Raw genomic sequence first — 19,692 nt, 5'->3', positions numbered from 1 at the left:
TACCAGCATGTTTAAAATATTTATACTTTATATATATATTTTACTTAAATCTATTTAATTATAAAACCTTAATATTATACATTCACTTCTCTCTCTCTCATACGATACGTATTATGGTGTTCTACACTCACCAATGACAGTAGTATCTTGAGACTTGACTCCAGTAATGACGACGACGACGACGATGACAATGACGATGACAATGACGACGATGACAGACCTGTGCAGTTCGATGAATGTGATGATGAATGATGATGGTGTTACTGCACAGGTATAATGAGGCCTTTAAATCAGTTCGAAAAATCCGCGATGCACTGAGGCCGCGAAACTTGAACCGCGAAGTGGGGAGGGATTACTGTAATAGCTGCCCCCTTTTGGCGCACTCGCCCGGCTTGTCATTGGTTTCCTACATTCAGTGGCGGACGCTGGCCCGCGTTGTGGGGCCGCATTCGATTTATAAACTCCTCTCGGGAGATGACTGAAGAGATCTAGACGAGGGCTGATAAAGATGCGGTGAGATTCGAGATGTGTGGAAGGATAGAGCTGGCGTGAGATGAGAGGAGAGAGATAACAGATGAGACAGCCACGGAGTGAAATTATACGAGGTGTGGGAAAAAGGCAGCTGCCGTGCGTGCGATGAGAGGAGAAATTAAAATGGGACAGAATTGTATTGAAAACGAGAGAGCTGTGGACACGAGACAGAATGTACCGAAGTGAGAGAGATGCAGAGAAGAGACGGCTTGTAGTCAGATTAAAGAAGAGGGCTGCGGACAAGTTAGAGATGTGAGAATGTTATTAACTTTATGTTCATTGACTGTTTATGTTAATTAGGACCTGGATTCAAGCTGATATTTGATCCATCCCGATATTCGTTTTTTTTTCTTCACAAATTTCAGGGTCCCCTTGAGCTGTTTGGGGCCATAAATTCTAGATTTGAAGCTTTCATGACTGCAAGGATTCATATTCTTAGGTTTTTTCGGTAAAGTCACGTAGGTAAAAACATTAAAAAGTAAAATAAAATAAAAATCACGACGTTTCGGAGGCAACACAAGCTTCCGTCTTCAGGTGGTACCGTCACAGCCACGACAGCTGTATCAAGTAAAATTTTACCACCTGAAGACGGAAGCTTGTGTTGCCTCCGAAACGTCGTGATTTTTATTTTATTTTACTTTTTAATTTTTTTGCCTACGTGACTTTACCGAAAAAACCTAAGAATATGGGGCCCTAAACTTTCACCCCGGTTTGCTTCTGCATCGTCGCCTCCAATGTACCCTAACTCACTCTCCCCCTTCCGCTGTGCGATTTTCTTTTGCAGCCAACCTGAAAAACGCATCGTAATCTTCACGCGGGGACGAACGCAAAGACGCCAAGGACTCTTGTGGCACGCGGGACCGACGGGGACGATTTCATTCTACGGATTTAGACGTTGGGGGATGGGGGGGGGGGATACGGGAGATTATCTAGAAGTGGCGGCTTGTGATCACACACTCGCGCCTTTCACCGACAGACGACACCTCGGTGCACTTTAAAATCGGGATAATTTGTAAAAGTTTCGTTCGTCGCGCTCACGTGTTTCGTACGGTCCGGTGGGGAACGGGCGCGTGTAAAAAAATGAATACCGTCGGTTGTTTTGCTTGCGTGCGTTATTAGCGGTCGTACCGCGAGTGCCGAGACGAGCGTCTTTTGCCGGCGGATCTCGTCATTTGGGAACCGATCCACGTCTCGGATTCAACAAAACGTCGGCGGACATCGTTTTCCGAGCGACACGCCACACACAACCTGAAGAAAGCACACCGGTCGGGAGAGCTACGTGAGATTTTTTTTTTGCCAAAGTGAAAGAGTTGCCGCCGTTTCATCAAAACGACGCTGGGATCATACCCGGGCGACGTGTTTGGTGTTTTTTTTTTTTTACGCGTCGAACCGTCCACGATGTTTCTGTGTCGATGGCGATTTGCGTTCGGTCCACTGCAAGAAAAGTCGCGATTCGGCGTCGAGATTTAGACGAGTTTCTTTGCGTGACTGTTAACATCACGGAAGATGGCAATGGCTTAGACCAGGCCTTCATCCAGCATCCAGCAGTGGATCGACCATGGCTGACAATGATGATGCTTATGAATGTGGTTAGTGGTTGTGTCCGTAGCCTGCAGAATTTACTTGAATGGTTCATCCACTGTTGGTCATTGATGGTTATTTGACCCTAAACTTCACCACGCTGGTCGGTGCAGGTCAGTGAATCATCATCGATTGCTGTTGGTAAGTCACCACTTGGCAATGTTACAAATTGCAACGGGGCTTTGCTATCGCCTCCCGAACGCACGCCTCTTTCGCAAGCAGTGCCCTCGCCGCGTGCACCGAGTAGCTTTTGGCCGCGGAAGAACATTGGCGCGGGGACCTCGAACACGGCCACCCCTTGACAGGGTCGTTGACGCGAAGGAAGCGCGCTTATTTCGGGGAGAGGGATCACGAAGGCCAACCGAGAGACGCTCCGCTTTGCCGGCTCATCGCTGGCTCATCAATTCCACGTGCGCTCGTGTCGAACCTTGCGCGCGTTCGAGAGAGTCAAAGGCGCAGCCCTGCAATGGCTCGCTGTGTGCGTACGTGTGCACGTTGAACTTCTGCCGGCACCGTACGTAGCCAACCGTGCTAACGCGGCGTTGCAGGGAAGGACAACAAACTAAACACAACGAGGAGTTCTAATGAAATGCGTTTTCAATCTACGCCACTGCTGGTGCTGTCTAGAGAGCCACCCCACCCCCTCCTCAAGAGTATTTGGCCTACTCTTCCATACTGGTCAAACATCTTGGGAAAGGGGGGAGGGACCCACCCTTTACCCCGCCACACGCGACCTCCCAATGGACAAACTGTGGTGGTGGTGACGGATTGCCCAGTCCAGTTGTGCTGACCATTCCGCGGCTGTGACGGCGGCCCTGATGTGTGCGTACACCGAGATAGTTTGTTGTGACCTGTTGTCACCGTTGTTTTGAACCAAATTGTCGAATAAAAAGAAACGTTTTGCAACAAGACCTCGGAGTGACGTGAGCTGAAATGTCCACACACCCGTTACGCAACACTGCAGCACGTCCTGAGCCAGAGGTGGGGGTGGACACGATACACAACGTTAAACGCTTTCAATTATTAATTTATAAACTAAACTAAACCATTTTTCTTTTCCAGGTAAAGCCCACTGAGCTGTACAGCTCTTCTTTGTAAGCAATCTGGCCACAAATGGTAGCTCAGTGAAGTGGCTCATCATCGTGTGGAAATTGATAGCAGCCAAATACTCTAAACGCGTGAAGTTGATTCTAAATTCTAAGGGAAAACCCGTAGGACCCGGAGAAAAATCCACGCGACCACGGGAAGATGATGAGAGAGAGAAAGACGCCGCAAACTCCAAATACACAGCAGGCACCAGGGTTGGGATCGAGCCCACGACCTCCTGTATACCAGGCGAGGTAGTTAACATCTCCTAGCCTCCGTGATGATGATGAGAGAGAGACGCAAACTCCAAATATACAGCAGGCACCAGGGTCGGGATCGAGCCCACAACCTCCTGTATACCAGGCCAGGTAGTTAACATATCCTCGCCTCCGTGATGATGATGAGAGAGAGACGCCGCAAACTCCAAATTTACAGCAGCAGGCGTCAGGGTTCGGATCGAGCCCACGACCTTCTGTATACCAGGCGAGGGAGTTAACATCTCCTAGCCACCGTGATGATGATGACAGAGACGCCGCAAACTCCAAATATACAGCAGGCACCAGGGTTGGGATCGAGCCCACGACCTCCTGTATACCAGGCGAGGGAGTTAACGAGAGGGAGGGGGGGGGAGCTGCCTTATCGGACCCTGGCGCGATCACACTTCCCTTTCTGGGGCGCGCGATCCCACGTGCCCCTTCGCCGGTGCCATTACCCAATCTTCCGCTGGACGCAATGGAACCTGCGAGCGGATTCCTATCTCCCCCGCCGAGTTAGCTCACACGCGTTGTGGACAAATACCCACGGCGGAACGGACATGTGCTAACCACCCGGTCCCATCGGCGTGTCTCTTGACCAGCAGCGTTACGTTGTTGTTGTTTTTTTTTGTCTCAACCAATCGCCTTTTTCGATTTAAAGCTTTCGTGACTGTAGGGATTCATCTTCTTGGTTCTTTCGGTAAAGTCACGTAGAAGGGAAGTAATAAAATAATAAAAATAAAACGTAATAAAATAATTCTCACGACGTTTCGGCCACAACGCAAGCAGCCGTCTTCAGGTGAAAACCAGGTCTGTCGAGGCTGCTTGCGTTGTGGCCTAAACGTCGTGAGAATTATTTTATTATGTTTTATTTGTATTATTTTATTACTTCCCTTCTACGTGACTTTACCGAAAGAACCAAGAAGATCAATCGCCTTTTCGATTTTGCGTTCCAACGGCACCAACAGGGAGGGAATTCGTGAGCTTGCTGAGCCCTGCGCACGGGGGGCAGCTGCGGTGCTGCAATCACCGGCTGCGCAAAGCTCCTCGCACTGAACGGACCAAACTGGAGCGGACGAGCCAGGAGGAGGAGGGGAGAAGGAGGAGGGGTGAGGGAGGAGGGGGAGAAGGAGGAGGGGTGAGAGGGAGAAGGAGGGAGAAGGAGGGGGTGGGTGAAGGGAGGGGGATGAAGGAGGAGGCATTGCCTCTTCATCTCCGCAGACGCAGTTCGTGTTTATGCCCCCACCCCACCCCCACTTGCTGAGTATTCGCTACACTGGAGCGGCCCGGCGGTTCAGGCCACCGCCTGTAGATTTCCCCGCAGTTCTCGTGGCGCTGGTGGAGGAGGAAGCCCTTCGCTATTCGCGCTCTCCGCTGCTGTCGCAGTCGACGACGTCGTCTGATCAGCTGTTGGTGTCGCTCGCAGTCGCGCGCTCTCCCTGGTGATGAGATCAGAGATGCCGTGGTGGTGTTGGTGGTGAAGGTGGTAGTGATGTTGGTGGTGATGGTGGTGATGGTGATGGTGGTGATGATGGTGGTGGTGATGGTGGTGGTGGTGATGGTGGTGGTGATGGTGGTGGTGATGGTGGTGGTGATGGTGGTGATGGTGGTGGTGGTGATGGTGTTGGTGGTGATGGTGGTGGTGATGGTGATGATGGTAAAACTCCTCCTGGATTTGGGTCCCGACCAACCAACCTTGATCCTTCATCGAGTAGTGGGACTGTTGACAAAGTGCTTGTGAAAGTTACGATTTTATTCTTGGTTGAGAAAAGTGCTTTTTGGAAAATTGAATTTGATTCAGAAAAGCAACATCCTCCGATGTGTCCAAAGTAACAAAACATTTCAATCGGTGCGTGTTACCCGCTATCGCGTATCGCACACATCGACGTTGAGAAATTAAGTTGAACAAAATACGAAAAGAACGCAAAACGGAGGCGTGGAATTACACGGAGAGACAGACAGGGAAGCACGTGCATCGGAGGAGAAAACAAGAAATCGGAAAACGTCTTCCGGACCGTTCATGAACGTTGGCTTGGAGCAGAACACCCTTGTGTTGCGCCCGAAACGTCGGGATTTAAATTATTTTATATTTTCTACCTACGTGACTTTACCGAAATAACCAAAGAGTATGGATCCCTGCAGTCACGAAAGCTTCAAATCTAGACAGAACACGCCACTCGAACGGCTTGGTGACCGAAGGCCCAAATCGGTGATGGGATGGCAGCCGCAGAGAGAGAAAAAAGTGACCACCATGGAGATGGAGCGATGAGTCTTCGTCCAGCAGTGGATAGATCGTGGCCAACGACGAATGGAGAATGAATGAAGAATGAGCGAATGAAGAATGAGTGAATAAAAAATGAGTGAATAAAAAATGAGTGAATGAAGAATGAGCGAATGAAGGATGAGCGAATTAAGAATGAGTGAATGAAGAATGAGCGAATGAAGAATGAGCGAATGAAGAATGAGTGAATGAAGAATGAGCGAATGAAGAATGAGCGAATGAAGAATGAGCGAATGAAGAATGAGAGAATGAAGAATGAGTGAATGAAGAATGAGCGAATGAAGAATGAGCGAATGAAGAATGAGAGAATGAAGAATGAGCAAATGAAGAATGAGAGAATGAAGAATGAGTGAATGAAGAATGAGCGAATGAAGAATGAGCGAATGAAGAATGAGCGAATGAAGAATGAGTGAATGAGAGAATAAAGAATGAGCGAATGAAGAATGGGCGAATGAAGAATGAGCGAATGAAGAATGAACGAATGAAGAATGAGCGAATGAAGAATGAGCGAATGAAGAATGAACGAATGAAGAATGAGTGAATGAGGAATGAGTGGATGCAAACGAAATCTCCCATGAGCTCTTGTATCACGCACGGTAGCCGCGCCGTTACTGTGATGGACTTAAGCGTCCCACGTGCTCAGACCTACTAATACGGATAATGATGAAAGCAAGCGTGGAAAATAATATCAGGTTCATCTGATAAATACCACCAGCTGCTTCTACTCGCTACCGAGATGCAATGGGGAAGCTTATCTGATCTCGGCCGCGGGTTGCAGTGCTACCTAGACGAGCTTACATGTGCGTCGATCTTAAATTGTCTGGAAAATTAATTTGTTGCACGGGCAGGAAACTTTGCGCGAGCGTGCGTGTCAAAGATCCCGCAGAAGAGTCGCGTGTTGATGCGAAGTCTCGCCGGGGCGCTTCGAGACGACCCCCCCCCCTCCCGCTGACCCCGCACGCTGTGAGGACGCGGCACTCTGGCAGACGAAAGGGGGGCCGAGCAAAGAAACAAAATTCCCATCGCAGGGTTATTAGGAACAACAACAACACAACGATTGCCTTGACCGCGCGTGAACCAACATCGTGGCAACTCCGCAAACTCGAGTTGTTTTTGGGGGGTCTCCCCGATTGCATTCCCTTGGCGTCGTTCGCCAAGGATGTGTCCGACGTTTCGCTGCACGTGCTGAGAAGTTGCTGCCAGCACGTTGAGTAAAACGTTGAATAGCGGCAGAACCAGAGAGCTGTGGCAGCGAATAATAAACTTAAACTCAACATAGTAATAGGTTTTTACCCTTTTAACTGGTACAAAATCTGACACCTTTATACAAGGCATCATGTTTGCAATAACCTCAACACAAGAAGTCAAAATGCAAACAAGAAGAAACAACTCTGATGATGATAATGATATGCACTGTCCTTGAAGTTCATTGGTCCACACCCGAGACAGCTTTCTTGAGAGCCTAGTCTCCATTATTATAGAGCCTAGTCTCCATTATTATCATCATCAGAGTTGTTTCTTTTTGTTTGCATTTTGACTTCTTGTGTTGAGGTTATTGCAAACATGATGCCTTGTATAAAGGTGTCATATTTTGTACCAGTTAAAAGGGTAAAAACCTATTACTATATTTTGCCACTGGTAAAGGAGATGTCTCATAGTGTTAAACTCAACATTTTATTTTACCAGGTAAGGCCCACTGAGCAGCGATGTAGCTCATTTTCAGAAGAGACATGGCCACAAATGATAGCTCAATGAAGTGGCATCATCATCATGTGTACATTTGTAGTAGCCAAATACTCTAAACGCATGATTCTAAATGTGTAGGAGGAGCCCGGAGAAAAATCCACGCGACCACCACGGGGGAGAAAGCGAGAGAAACACGCAAACTCCAAATATACAGCAGGCGTCAGGATTGGAATCGAACCCACGACCTCTTGTATACCAGGCGATGGAGTTAACATCTCCTAGCCACCGTGATGATGAGAGAGAGAGACACGCAAACTCCAAATATACAACAGGCATTGTCAGGGTCGGGATTGAACCCACGACCCATGTAGACCAGGCGAGGAAGTTAACATCTCCTAGCCACCGTGATGATGATGAGAGAGAGACACGCAGACTCCAAATATACAGCAGCAGGCGTCAGGGTTGGAATCGAACCCACGACCTCTTGTAGACCAGGCGAGGTAGTTAACATCTCCTAGCCACCGTGATGATGAGAGAGAGACACGCAAACTCCAAATATACAACAGGCATTGTCAGGGTCGGGATTGAACCCACGACCCATGTAGACCAGGCGAGGTAGTTAACATCTCCTAGCCACCGTGATGATGATGAGAGAGAGACACGCAGACTCCAAATATACAGCAAGCGTCAGGGTTGGAATCGAACCCACGACCTCCTGTATACCAGGCGAGGTAGTCAACATCTCCGACTGCTCGCGATCGAGTCCAGTAACGAACCGCGTGACGGTGGAGAGAACCTTTCACTGGCACAGGAGGAGGCGTTTAATTGCTACCGTCTAATCTCGTCCCTGGGAGGGCCTCTTTCACCCTGAGTATTTATTTAGCGTCTCTAAACTCTGGGTCCCCTCCGCTCCTTAAATCGCAGAGCGAGATCCAACACCCCCCCCCCCCCCAGCCACCTCCTCCAGTCCGAGGTCGTTCCAAGCTGTCGGGTTTACTTGATTGACACCCAACACTTTATGGGTTCTAGATTTGAAGCTTTCGTGACTGCAAGGATTCATACTCTTAAGTCACGTAGGTAAAAATTAAATAACAAAAAATAAATAATAAATAATTTCTTATATCTTTTTTACTTATTATTTTTGTTTCTTTTTTACCTACGTGACTTTACCGAAAAGACCTAAGAGTACTTTATGTGTTGGTGTTTTTTGTATCTCGGGGATGGGTAGCGAGCTGGGGGGAGTGGTGTCACGGTGGCGCTTGGCACAAGTCCAATGCGGCAGTTGCCACGCATCGAACGCCCATGGCAGGCGTGACCGCGTGTGGCCCTATCGACGTACGTACAAAAAATCCCCCCCCAGTGTGTATTTACACTCTTTTTTATATATATATATTTTAAAAAATCAATGTTAACATCCGCAAGAATACTTATTTTGAGTGTGTGCAACGACAAAAAAATGTGCGCGGCGCGAATTGTTTTTCCTTGTTCGGCGTGGCCGAAATAAAAATACGTTTACAAGAAACTCAAAAAAATGTCCACGATGCATTGTCACTGACGGCGGCGAATTTTTTTGCGCGTCGGGACAGCGCGCAAAAGAAGCCAAATGTCAGCTTCACGTTCAGACACTTTCCACGCCCTGAAACGTCGGGCCACACCGTCTTCCTCCGCGAGCCGTGGTGGTCAGGGCCTGATGTAGGTTCTTCGTGGCCCTTCTGATTCGTCGGACTTCAGTGATATATCTCTACAGTTGACACTGCTGCTGCTCCCCTCCCCCCGTATCGGCACTATCACTCGCTCGTTTCACGCTTATTTCGTCCAGCCGCTGGAGAGATGTCGTTCCTGACACTTCCGTTATTTAGTCTGTGTCCTCATTCGATGGGAGTTCATTTCCGATGTTAATTTCTCTCTCACCTTATGAAATGATTTCTAGGACTTTGCCTCTTTGTATCTACACACTGTGCCTATCCTTGCTTTCTATGAATATATATTTTCAAGAAGATATCTTGGTTACATTTGTTTTTTTATCATACAAACAAAAAAACACATCTTCTTGGTTCTTTCGGTAAAGTCACGTGACTTTACCGAAAGAACCAAGAAGATGAATCCCTGCAGTCACGAAAGCTTTAAATCGAAAAAAAAAACACATGGTCACACTTTTTTTTGCCGTAGGCCCTTTAGTTTTTGCAGTCCCTAGGCACAGTGCATACAGTGACTATTGAATAATACAGTCCTGGTGGTGGTGGTGGGGGAAGGGAATTCATCCCGGACAAGGACTCTCCCCCCCACCCCCAACTTGCCTCGAATTTCTTAAGAGGTGGCATCGCTTCAACGCGACCCATGCCACCACCACACGGCCTCCGTTGAGGCGCCCGGATTAGTTCAGCCGCATGGAAAGCATCTCTCTCTATCAGCGATCACGGGTTATTTACTCGATGGAACATCTGTGAAAAAACGAGCTTTATAACTCATCGGATTGCTCCAGTATGAATAAATATTCGGAAGTGTCAAAACGATGAAACAATAAGACTAGGCAGGGTGTTACCCAGTCTGGTAATAAAGCAGGTGTTAAGATGTTCAGACGTTACATGGTCTGATACTCGCATTGTTTTTGTACTTACTCGCCTTTTGACATTGTTCCCTGGACTAACACCGGTGGTGAGACATGAAGAAGGCTGTCTCTGGCGTAGGCCAATCGGTTACAATGACAACGCATATTCAGCATTATCAGAGCATATCTATGGGACCGTTTTGCCAGGATAAAAATGTATTATGAAAATAAGAATAGTATTCTTAGGTTTTTTCGGTAAAGTCACGTAGGTAAAAAATTAAAATTAATATAAAGTAAAATAAAATAAAAATCACGACGTTTCGGAGGCAACACAAGCTTCCGTCTTCAGGTGGAACCGTCACAGCCACGACAGCTGTATCAAGTAAATGAGAGATTACAAGACCTACCACTCCGTATATATAATGGTTGAAGAGGGGAAGGGCCAAGTACGGGACACTTTTTATTAATATGGTAAGGTGAGGCTTAAGACTAAGAATAGACTGCATAACAAAAGACTGAGCCTTTGTTACTTTTATTAATTTTAATTTTTTACCTACGTGGCTTTACCGAAATACCTAAGAATATGAATCCTTGCAGTCACGAAAGCTTCAAATCTATAAATAAGAAGAGGTTTTACCGTTTCTGGCAATAAAACAGGTGTTAAGATTCATAATAAAGTTTTTTGGGTTAGATCGCGTAAGTATAAATGTGTCGTAACCCTCCACCACCCGACACAGCCAATTAGTCAGGGATTTGTCACGTGAACAAAACGCCAATTAGTGAAAACTTCAGCCCACCGGTGTGTTGGAGAGTAAATCCACAACATTCACAATTTGCATTTCTTTAAAACGGATTGCTCTACAGAAATTAAACTGATCGACCCCGAGCTTTAAGTGTTCTGATACTTGCATCGCCTCTGTAATGTTCGCCTTTTGGCGTTCTTTCGGCTAACAATGGTGAGACGAAACCATAAAGAATGATCAGAGCATGTTTGTTTGGCATGTTTTGACTTGACTCCTTGCAGCAGCAACAACAAAGGTACTCTTTGGTTGTTTCGGTAAAGTCACGTAGGTGAAAAAATAAAAATAAAATAAAAATAAGAATAAAATAAAAAATCGAATGAAAATTTTAAAAAATAGAAATAACTACATTAAATCACGACGTTTCGATTGCAACACAAGCAATCATCATCAGGGGTGGAAATTACAGCTGGAAATTGTTTTATTTTTTATTTAAATTAGATTTTTTATTTTATTCTTATTTTTATTTTATTAAATCTTTTCACCTACGTGACTTTACCGAAAGAACCAAAGCGTATGAATCTTTGCAGTCACGAAAACTTCATATCTTGAACAACAAAGGTGCGTCTATTTTGTTGTTTGAACATCTTAACACAAATCCTGTTTTACATAATATAGTTTTTTTGGGTTAGATCGCGTAAAGATAAATGCGTCGTTTCTGCCAATAATTACAACTAGCTTCAGGCGACAGACAGATTTGTGGAGAAATCCTCCTGTTCTGGCTGTTCGCCTGATGAAGCTAGTTGTAATCACTGGCGAAACGTTGCACTTGGCTTGTAAATGTTGTGGCTTGGCTCTCCAACACAACCGGCTAGTGCTGTACTATTATAATACACTATACACTACACTATACACTACACTATACACTACACTACTACACTATACACTACACTATACACTACACTACTATACACTAGTGCTGTACTCGGGACGGATTGGCCACGTTCTGTTTACGTGACAAACCTTACTAGTTGGCTGTGTCGGGTGGTGGCGGGTTTAACGACACATTTATATATTTACGCGATCTAACCGAAACAAACATATGTTATGGTTGATATTGGTCGCGAAAGCCTACGTGTTAAACTCCTGTGTTATTGCCATACATTATTTTTTAAAAACACACAATTTATTATTGTTTCATAGGCTTGTGGTGGGGGGGTGGGGGCTGGTGGGGGGGGGGGGCTGGTGGGGGGGGGGGCTGGTGGTGGACGGGGGGGGGGGCCTGTCTGCCACGTGCGCTGATTGGCAAAAGAGTGCCCCCCAAAAAAATATTCGCAGCCGTGAATTAACCCCCCCCCCACCCCAAACATCTAGAACAAAAACTCCACCACAGGGTCAGGGGACAACTCAAAAGCGTTCCTCGTTCACTGCAAGAACAATCACAAACACCACAAAAGGCACACGCGAGAGAGACGCACGCAATGCAACCACGTCGCAGCCACGGACTGAGTGAGCGAAGCGGGGGAGGGCGGTGGATTTACTTTCGCCGCAGGGAGACGGTCACGCCACGAACAACATTGAGAGAAATGTAAATTGTCGAACGGCATGGGAACGACTCCGAGACCCTTTCGGTGGTGGTGGTGGGGGGGGGGGGTGCCAAGACTCTGAATGTTTGTTCTGCTTTTATCCAAGGCGTTTCGTTGTCTGTTGCGTGTGTGCGGCGGGGGAGCGGTGGTGTAGCGGTTAGCGCTACGCTGCGCTGCGAACCTGGAGGCCCCCGGGTTTGATACCCGCTCACGGATAACACCGGTGACGATTATTTGAACCGGTTCTGGGCCTCCACTAGGTCGACTCAGCCTCAAATGAGTACCTGGTGTGTGGTGTGTAAACATCGCCACTGAAGAGACAAAGGCGGCCGGGCGTGGTGCTGGCCACCCACCCCCTCGTGTACCGTGCCGGCCTTCATAGGTGCTCGCTAACAGCACTTGCCCCAACAGTCTGTTCAGGCTACACGGGGGATCTTTGTCAATCCACTGCTGGATGAAGGCCTCCCGCACGCCGTGTCGATCACAGGGATTGTTTCGCCATACTTCACCCCCCCCCGCCACCCCGCGGCGTATCGAGTGCTGCGTGGGCGAAGGGCATCTTTACGTCTTCACGTATCAGCAGCACGAATACGGAAATTCGTGGCTTTTTCCAGATCTCCATCCAGTAGGCTTGCGGCATCAGTGTGTTGACGTGACCGTGCAAATTTATTTTTTCTTAAAACACCACCACCACCACAACCACCACCACCACCAGAGCAACATAGTTGAGAAGAGAGTGGGCTCAAACCGGTCCGCGTAAACGTCACGAAAGTTATGAAATTCTTCCGTAAAAAAATTATATCGCGATAGCAGCAGCGGCAGTAGCAGCAGCGGCGGCGTGTTCACGAAGTGCGTGAGAAGCGAACCGGAGTGGTCGCGAAATGCCACGAGCGAGTCACCGGGATTTTTTTTATTGTGCACGAATCTCTCACGTGTCTCGCTGCTGCTGCTGCCGTTGTTGTTGTTGTTGTCGCGCTCACTTTCACCGGAAACAACAGCAACAGCATCAACAACAACAACAACGTTCGGCAGTGTGGAACTGTGGCGAGAGAGAGAACAACTATTAAAGGCACGTGGGTCTTTCTGGACAGGACTTTGACACCTTGTCAAGACGGCTTCCTGGGCCCGATGGACGGGAACAGTCAACCAAGGGAACGTGTCCAGAGTGGACGAACCTCCGCGGTTGGCTTACGTACTGCGCGAAAGAAGTTCAGCATACTTAGAGCACATACTAACCTCTGTTTAGAAGACGGATCGATGAAATCAACTCGCGTGCAGGGCGACAGGGCGAATTTTTTTTTATAATTACATCGCAAATTTAATTCACGTATTACGTTGTTGGGCCAGCTGCTGGCAGTTTTGGGGGAGGCTTTCATCCAGCAGTGGATGGAATATGTTGACGGATGACGGTGAGTCCAAAACATTCCGTCCGAGACAGGAATGCGAAGCATCGTAAAACAATACCAACAACAACGACAATACATTTCCAACTCAGCTTATATATAAGCTCCTAGATTGGCAGTGTCTCATTCTTCACCTGAAGACGGCTGCTTGCGTTGTAGCCGAAACGTCGTGAGAATTATTTTATTATGTTTTATTTTTATTATTTTATTACTTCCCTTCTACGTGACTTTACCGAAAAAACCAAAAAGAACAACGACAATACATAAAACATTACAACCACGTGCCCTGGCCTTTCGAGAAGGAGATATTTTACTCTGCAATATTCGTGAATCGCGGGTGTCCTCCCTGTTGGGAGCCAACAGGAGCCGCGTGCGTTCGGAGCGTGTTTACCGCACACGCTCTTGACGCCTGCCAAGTGTCCTCGCATAACAGGGGGAGGCCGCTCGACTCCGCCAGAGAAGTCATCGAGCTAAAAGTAGCCGCGCACAGGGCACGCAGAAAAACAAGCGCCGGGCAGCATTTGAGGACAGCTGAGCGAGCGGACACTCGTGAAATATCACGGCCGTCTTTGCGTGGTGTAAGGCGGGCAAAGCGCCAGTGTAGACCAGACTCCCCGGCTTTGGTTGCAACTTCGCAGGGCGACGTTTCGGCCGACAGGCTTGATAAGAGGCTCTAGATTTGAAGCTTTCGTGACTGCAAGGATTCATACTCTTAGGCTGTTTTTCGGTAAAGTCACGTAGGTGGAAAATTTTAATTAAAAATTACTAAAAGTGATAGTAGAAATTATTTTATTTTATTTATATTATTACTTTATAAAATAAAAGTAAAAATTACTAAAAGTATTAATATAAATTATTTTATTTCTATTATTACTTTTAGTAATTTTTTATTTTATTTTTTTACCAACGTGACACTTTACCGAAAAAACCTAAGAGTTTGATAAGAGGCTCATTTGGCGCAGGCCCTCGAGTGGAGGAGGTTTGGCCCCAAAAGGCTCGTTGCCTCCTGAATGTTTTCCAACTTACGAGGGCGCCACCATGATGAGATGTTATCTCCTTCGGCTGGTGCGGCGCAGGAGGCTCGTGGCTTCCATCCCGGACCCCTGGCGATGCCCGTTGTTGTATATTTGGAGTGCGGCTTTGTTTTTCTCTCTCCACGCGGTGGTCCAAGCGTGTGGATCGTTCACCGGGTTCCTCCGTGTTTGCCCTCCACCGCATTTAGAAACAACACCCGCTTGGATTATTTGGCAGCGGCTATAAATTCCCACGTGGTGCCAGGTCGCCTCTGAAAAAGAGTTCGTAGCTCAGTGAACTTTACCGTGCTACATAAAAATATATCCATCGTAGTTTTTTCAAGCGAACTTATTTAACCTTAGATCGTACAAGTAAGCATTTTCAGCCGTCAAATCCACTGCTAAGTGATGGGCCTCTTCCTTGTACCGTTGCTTGTATTGTATCATTTATATTATTTCAAATCGCAGCTACTTAGCACAGGGCCCCCCCTCCCCCCAGTGGCAAGCATCCAGCAACGAGCAGCAACTCTTGAAGACGTAACAAAGAACCGTGAATTAATCACGAATTACAAGAACTTGTCATGGCGGCCACTTTGTTATACTTCATCACCCTGGTCAAGGTTGGTTGGTGAAGTTGGGTGGTGAGGGAGGGTTGGAGCCAGGATCGGTTCCAGATGCCACTCGCCCTGATGTTAGCCGTGCCCAGTTATGGATTCGTAGCGCCACGCTGCTAACCACTGCGCCCACCACTCTGCCCTATTATGCAGCGTTACGCAATACAATTACGCACACTAAATTTAGAGCCTTTATTTATATTTAGAGCCAACATCACACTTGAAAAATACATCTGTTGTCTCTTTGGGGGCCCTCATCTTTCCCGCAGTGAAAACAAAAGCTATTCGTTTTCAAACAAACGTGATGGATTTTACCCACCCCCATTAGTTTTAGATACCGGCGTTAGGGAGCACAGCGCCAATTGACTTCGCCATCTTCTGCCAAAAACGCGTGGCCCCCAAAACAGCCCCGTTGACAACCTCCCTCGGGGCGTCTGGTGCTCGCTGGACCCAAGCGAGCGTCCAGGTTCATCCGAGGAGCTCGGACGCATTGCGGCTGCTTTTCTTGTTGTGTTTTTGGTCGGTCGCACGACTACACCCGTGGCATATGTCTGCTCAACGATGCCCCGTGTAGTGAGCGCGCAAGATAGCAGCAATGCGGTAGCACTTCCCAATGCCCTTCTTATCGTTTATGAAAGAATCGCCGCCGTGTACACGAATGGGGTCCGCGCACTGGACTTTCAATCCAGAGGTCGCAGGTTCACATTGCCACAGCCGTCAACCTCACACGGTTTACCCCGTGTTGTTGTACAGAAAAATTGAGTTTTCAGGTCCGTACGGCGTACAGCCGTTTCAATACGGGCAAAAAAAAACGTGTTTTTGGTCTATTTGTTTGTGTTTCTCCCTTGTGATGGGACTTTGTAGGATAAACGTTGGGATTTAGAAGAGCACGTGGTGACCAATAAGGTCTGAATTTGTCTGTAATAATGTCGGGGGCACTGATAAGGGCTTGACAGGTATCCATTCCATCTCCCGGCGAGGTTGTCGAAGGGATGGTTGCGGGTTTCTCAAACCTACTCCAGAGCCCTCTCCATCCCCCTGCGCCTCTGTTCACTCAGCAGTACAAATAAGTCCGCCACATTTGAGTGGATCAGCAGGTCCGCGAGTAACGTGTGGGTACAACCCGCCCACTTATTTATGCAACAGGTCACGTGAAACGTGTGGAAGAGTAGACCAAGTACCCTCTTTGAGTTCGCTCAGTGGAGGCACCGCCTACATGAGCGATTTCAGGGTGTTGCGCCTTTAATTGTTTTTTTGTGCGTAAAATTTGTATTTCAATAGGAGCCCGGTACAGATGGGAGGGGGGGGTTTACAGAAACTCCGTGGACCTCTGCCGCGAACACAGCATGAACTCTGGGTTTAGAGTAGGGGGGGGGGGGAGTGGGGCTCGCTGCTGCTACCTTTTGTCGTATTGTAGAATATTGTTCATTTGTACCGCCACGGTGCTGCAAAAATGCTGGGCGCCAATGAAGGATTTGTCCCTGTTCAATTGGGAGATGCTCGGGCCCAATTCCCGACAACGCAAAAGTCTCCGGCTTCACACGCGACAGTGCAAAGCGGAGGGGCCGGCCACGCGAAACCCAACCACGGCGCATCGGGGGCGGTCGCGTTAGCGGGGAATGAATGAGAACGGAGATTGAGTTTGAGCTCAGGGGCTGCGTTTGATGGATCGGACCATTTTTTTTGTTGCTTCACGTCCGAGGGATATTACAACACGAGTCACGCACTCGTCTCCTCGTCCGCGCCACCAGAAAGACCATCCGCTGTCGCCGCTTTGACTGAGGGCTGCCTTCTACGCCTGTCATTGCTGTCTTGTGTACAACGTCGCTGTGCTGTGTACAATGTCGTACTGTGTATAACGTACTCTTAGTTCTTTCGGTAAAGTCACGTAGGTAAAAAATGAAATTAATAAAAATAAAAATAATTTTATTTTAATTTTTTACCTACGTGACTTTACCGAAAGAACTAAGAGTATGAATCCTTGCAGTCACGAAAGCTTCAAATCTAGAATTAATGTGTATAACGTCACTGTCCTGTGTGCCAACGTCGCATATCCGACTCGGATATGGGGGGGGGGACTGGGACATTATATTGATGGGTGGATAGGTTGCGAAAAGGTCGGATATGTGGACGCCTATTGAACAGGAAAAGATGCGCCAAGCATACACAGGTTGCTGGACAACGGCGCATTTAACCGCGTGCGACAGAGCTAGGCTAATGCGAGCCGAGATTGAGAATGTGCACGCGGCCGTGCGTGACAAAGGCGAAGATCTTCTTGGTTCTTTCGGTAAAGTCACGTAGAATGGAAATAATAAAATAATAAAAAATAAACATAATAATAAAATAATAATAAGAATGGAAATTATATAATAATAAAAATTTTACATAATAAAATAATTCTCACGACGTTTCGGCCACAACGCAAGCAGCCGTCCTCAGGTGAAGAACAGGTCTGTCGAGAAGACATTCAGACTCTGTCTTCTCGACAGACCTGTTCTTCACCTGAGGACGGCTGCTTGCGTTGTGACCGAAACGTCGTGAGAATTATTTTATTATGTTAAATTTTTATTATTTGACTTTCCATTCTACGTGACTTTACCGAAAGAACCAAGAAGATGAATCCCTGCAGTCACGAAAGCTTTAAATCGAAATTTAAAGGCGAAGATGTGTGAACGACTTTTGGGAATGAGAGTATATTCGACGGTCGGATTTGCGACGTACTAACGTACACTAACTATGATCGCCCCAGCTGTTAGAACATTCGCTAACGGACACATTTAGAGCTGCGTTGTAGTCAGCTTATTCACGTGATCAATCTCACTACCGGTTATAGGTTCGTATTGGGTTCCACGTTGTGCCACTGGACGGGAGGTGACGGGGTGGGGCTTTGGTCACTTTAGTTACGTCATCAGCCACGTCACGCCGGGCGTGGCTTGTCTGCCATCTTTAAAGGGACCCGAGCAATTGACCACGAAATAATTAGTTCTTGGGATTCTTAGTCGATTAATCTATTGGAATAACGTATTAATCGTCCTAGCTCAGGATATATTCTATATCGTAGCTGCGTGTACTGCACTTGAATTGGAATGAGGTGAAAACTCATTGAGATCTTGATTTGAAGCTTTCGTGACTTGCAGGAATCCATACTCTTTGGTTCTTTTGGTTAAGTAATTGAGACCAACATCTCCAATAATGTAGTGGATGTTGCTATTGCATTTACTGTACTATCATCATTTACAGGCAAGAGCACTGCTCGACGAACGTGCCTGAGCATCCCAAAGGCACAGGTCAACCGCCGGGGAGACGGAGGATAAGTTCGGCTCATGTCCAGGAGGGGTGATCTATGTGGGTTGTGGCATCGCAGGGCCTTGAGCTATGACGACGGAGTTGCGAAAGCCTTCATCCAGCAGTGGATAGACCAAGTCTGATGCTGTACACTCAAGGAACGATACGAGACACATTGCACCGACTACATTATAGATTATTCTTTGGTTTTTTCGGTAAAGTCACGTATAAAGATAGAATAATAAATTAAATAATAGAATACGACGTTTCGATTGCAACACAAGCAATCATCATCAGGTATAGTGAAATAGCGACATAAAATCTAACCAGAAAACTATAGACTGACATATAAGCGGACAGATATCACCAAGATACATAGATCGAGCAACACAGGTACAGAGAGGGGTAATCATCTCTGTGGGGTGGCCTTAAATAGACAGAGGGAGGCGGAGGCAGAGAGAGGGAGGGGGTTAGAGAAAAAAATTACATGTCAATGAGTGCGAAGGCTTAGAGGGAGCACCAAGATACATTATAGATTCCTTGGGAGAAGATTGTGAATTCGACCGGGGTTTCCGCCCCAGGCACACCACATTCAGTATACACCCGGCTATGACCACGGCTCGCCACGTGCCACCCCCTTCATTTTAGCAGCTACCCGGAAAATATAAATACACCCGGTACACCGCATCCAATATAGCCACTACGAGTCGCGTTATCACATACTCTTAGTCCAAACCAGCGACCGGGAAAATATTCAGTAAAACAACGGATTTTTATTTATTTAAAGCTTTCGTGACTGCAGGGATTCATATTCTTGGTTCTTTCGGTAAAGTCACGTAGAAGGGAAATAATAAAATAATATAAATATAAAACAATAAAAATTCTCACGACGTTTCGACTGCAACACAAGCAATCATCATCAGGTGTGAAATTTGTATTTCTGTGGATTTCACACATGATGATGATTGCTTGTGTTGCAGTCGAAACGTCGTGAGAATTTTTATTGTTTTATATTACTTTATTATTTCCCTTCTACGTGACTTTACCGAAAGAACCAAGAAAATTTGATTTTTTTGTTTGCGCA

At 47.0% G+C, this 19,692-nt stretch overlaps 1 protein-coding gene across 1 annotated transcript in view; it reads left to right on the top strand.

Moving 5' to 3' along the window:
* The window catches only part of HDAC8 (histone deacetylase 8), a 194,483-nt gene extending 191,486 nt beyond the window's left edge, over positions 1-2,997 (top strand). The window contains exon 11 of the mRNA XM_061570433.1: positions 1,316-2,997. Within this exon, the coding sequence (XP_061426417.1) occupies positions 1,316-1,338 (23 nt within the window). The 3' untranslated portion in view covers positions 1,339-2,997. The remainder of the gene's footprint in view (positions 1-1,315) is intronic.
* The last annotated feature ends 16,695 nt before the right edge of the window (positions 2,998-19,692 follow it).

Source organism: Lethenteron reissneri, chromosome 6, assembly GCF_015708825.2.
Source record: "Lethenteron reissneri isolate LAM-NWPU_2019-01 chromosome 6, ASM1570882v1, whole genome shotgun sequence".
Taxonomy (NCBI): Eukaryota; Metazoa; Chordata; class Hyperoartia; order Petromyzontiformes; family Petromyzontidae; genus Lethenteron; species Lethenteron reissneri.
Note: the sequence above shows the minus strand (reverse complement) of the source record. Positions and strands in the feature narration are given on the sequence as shown.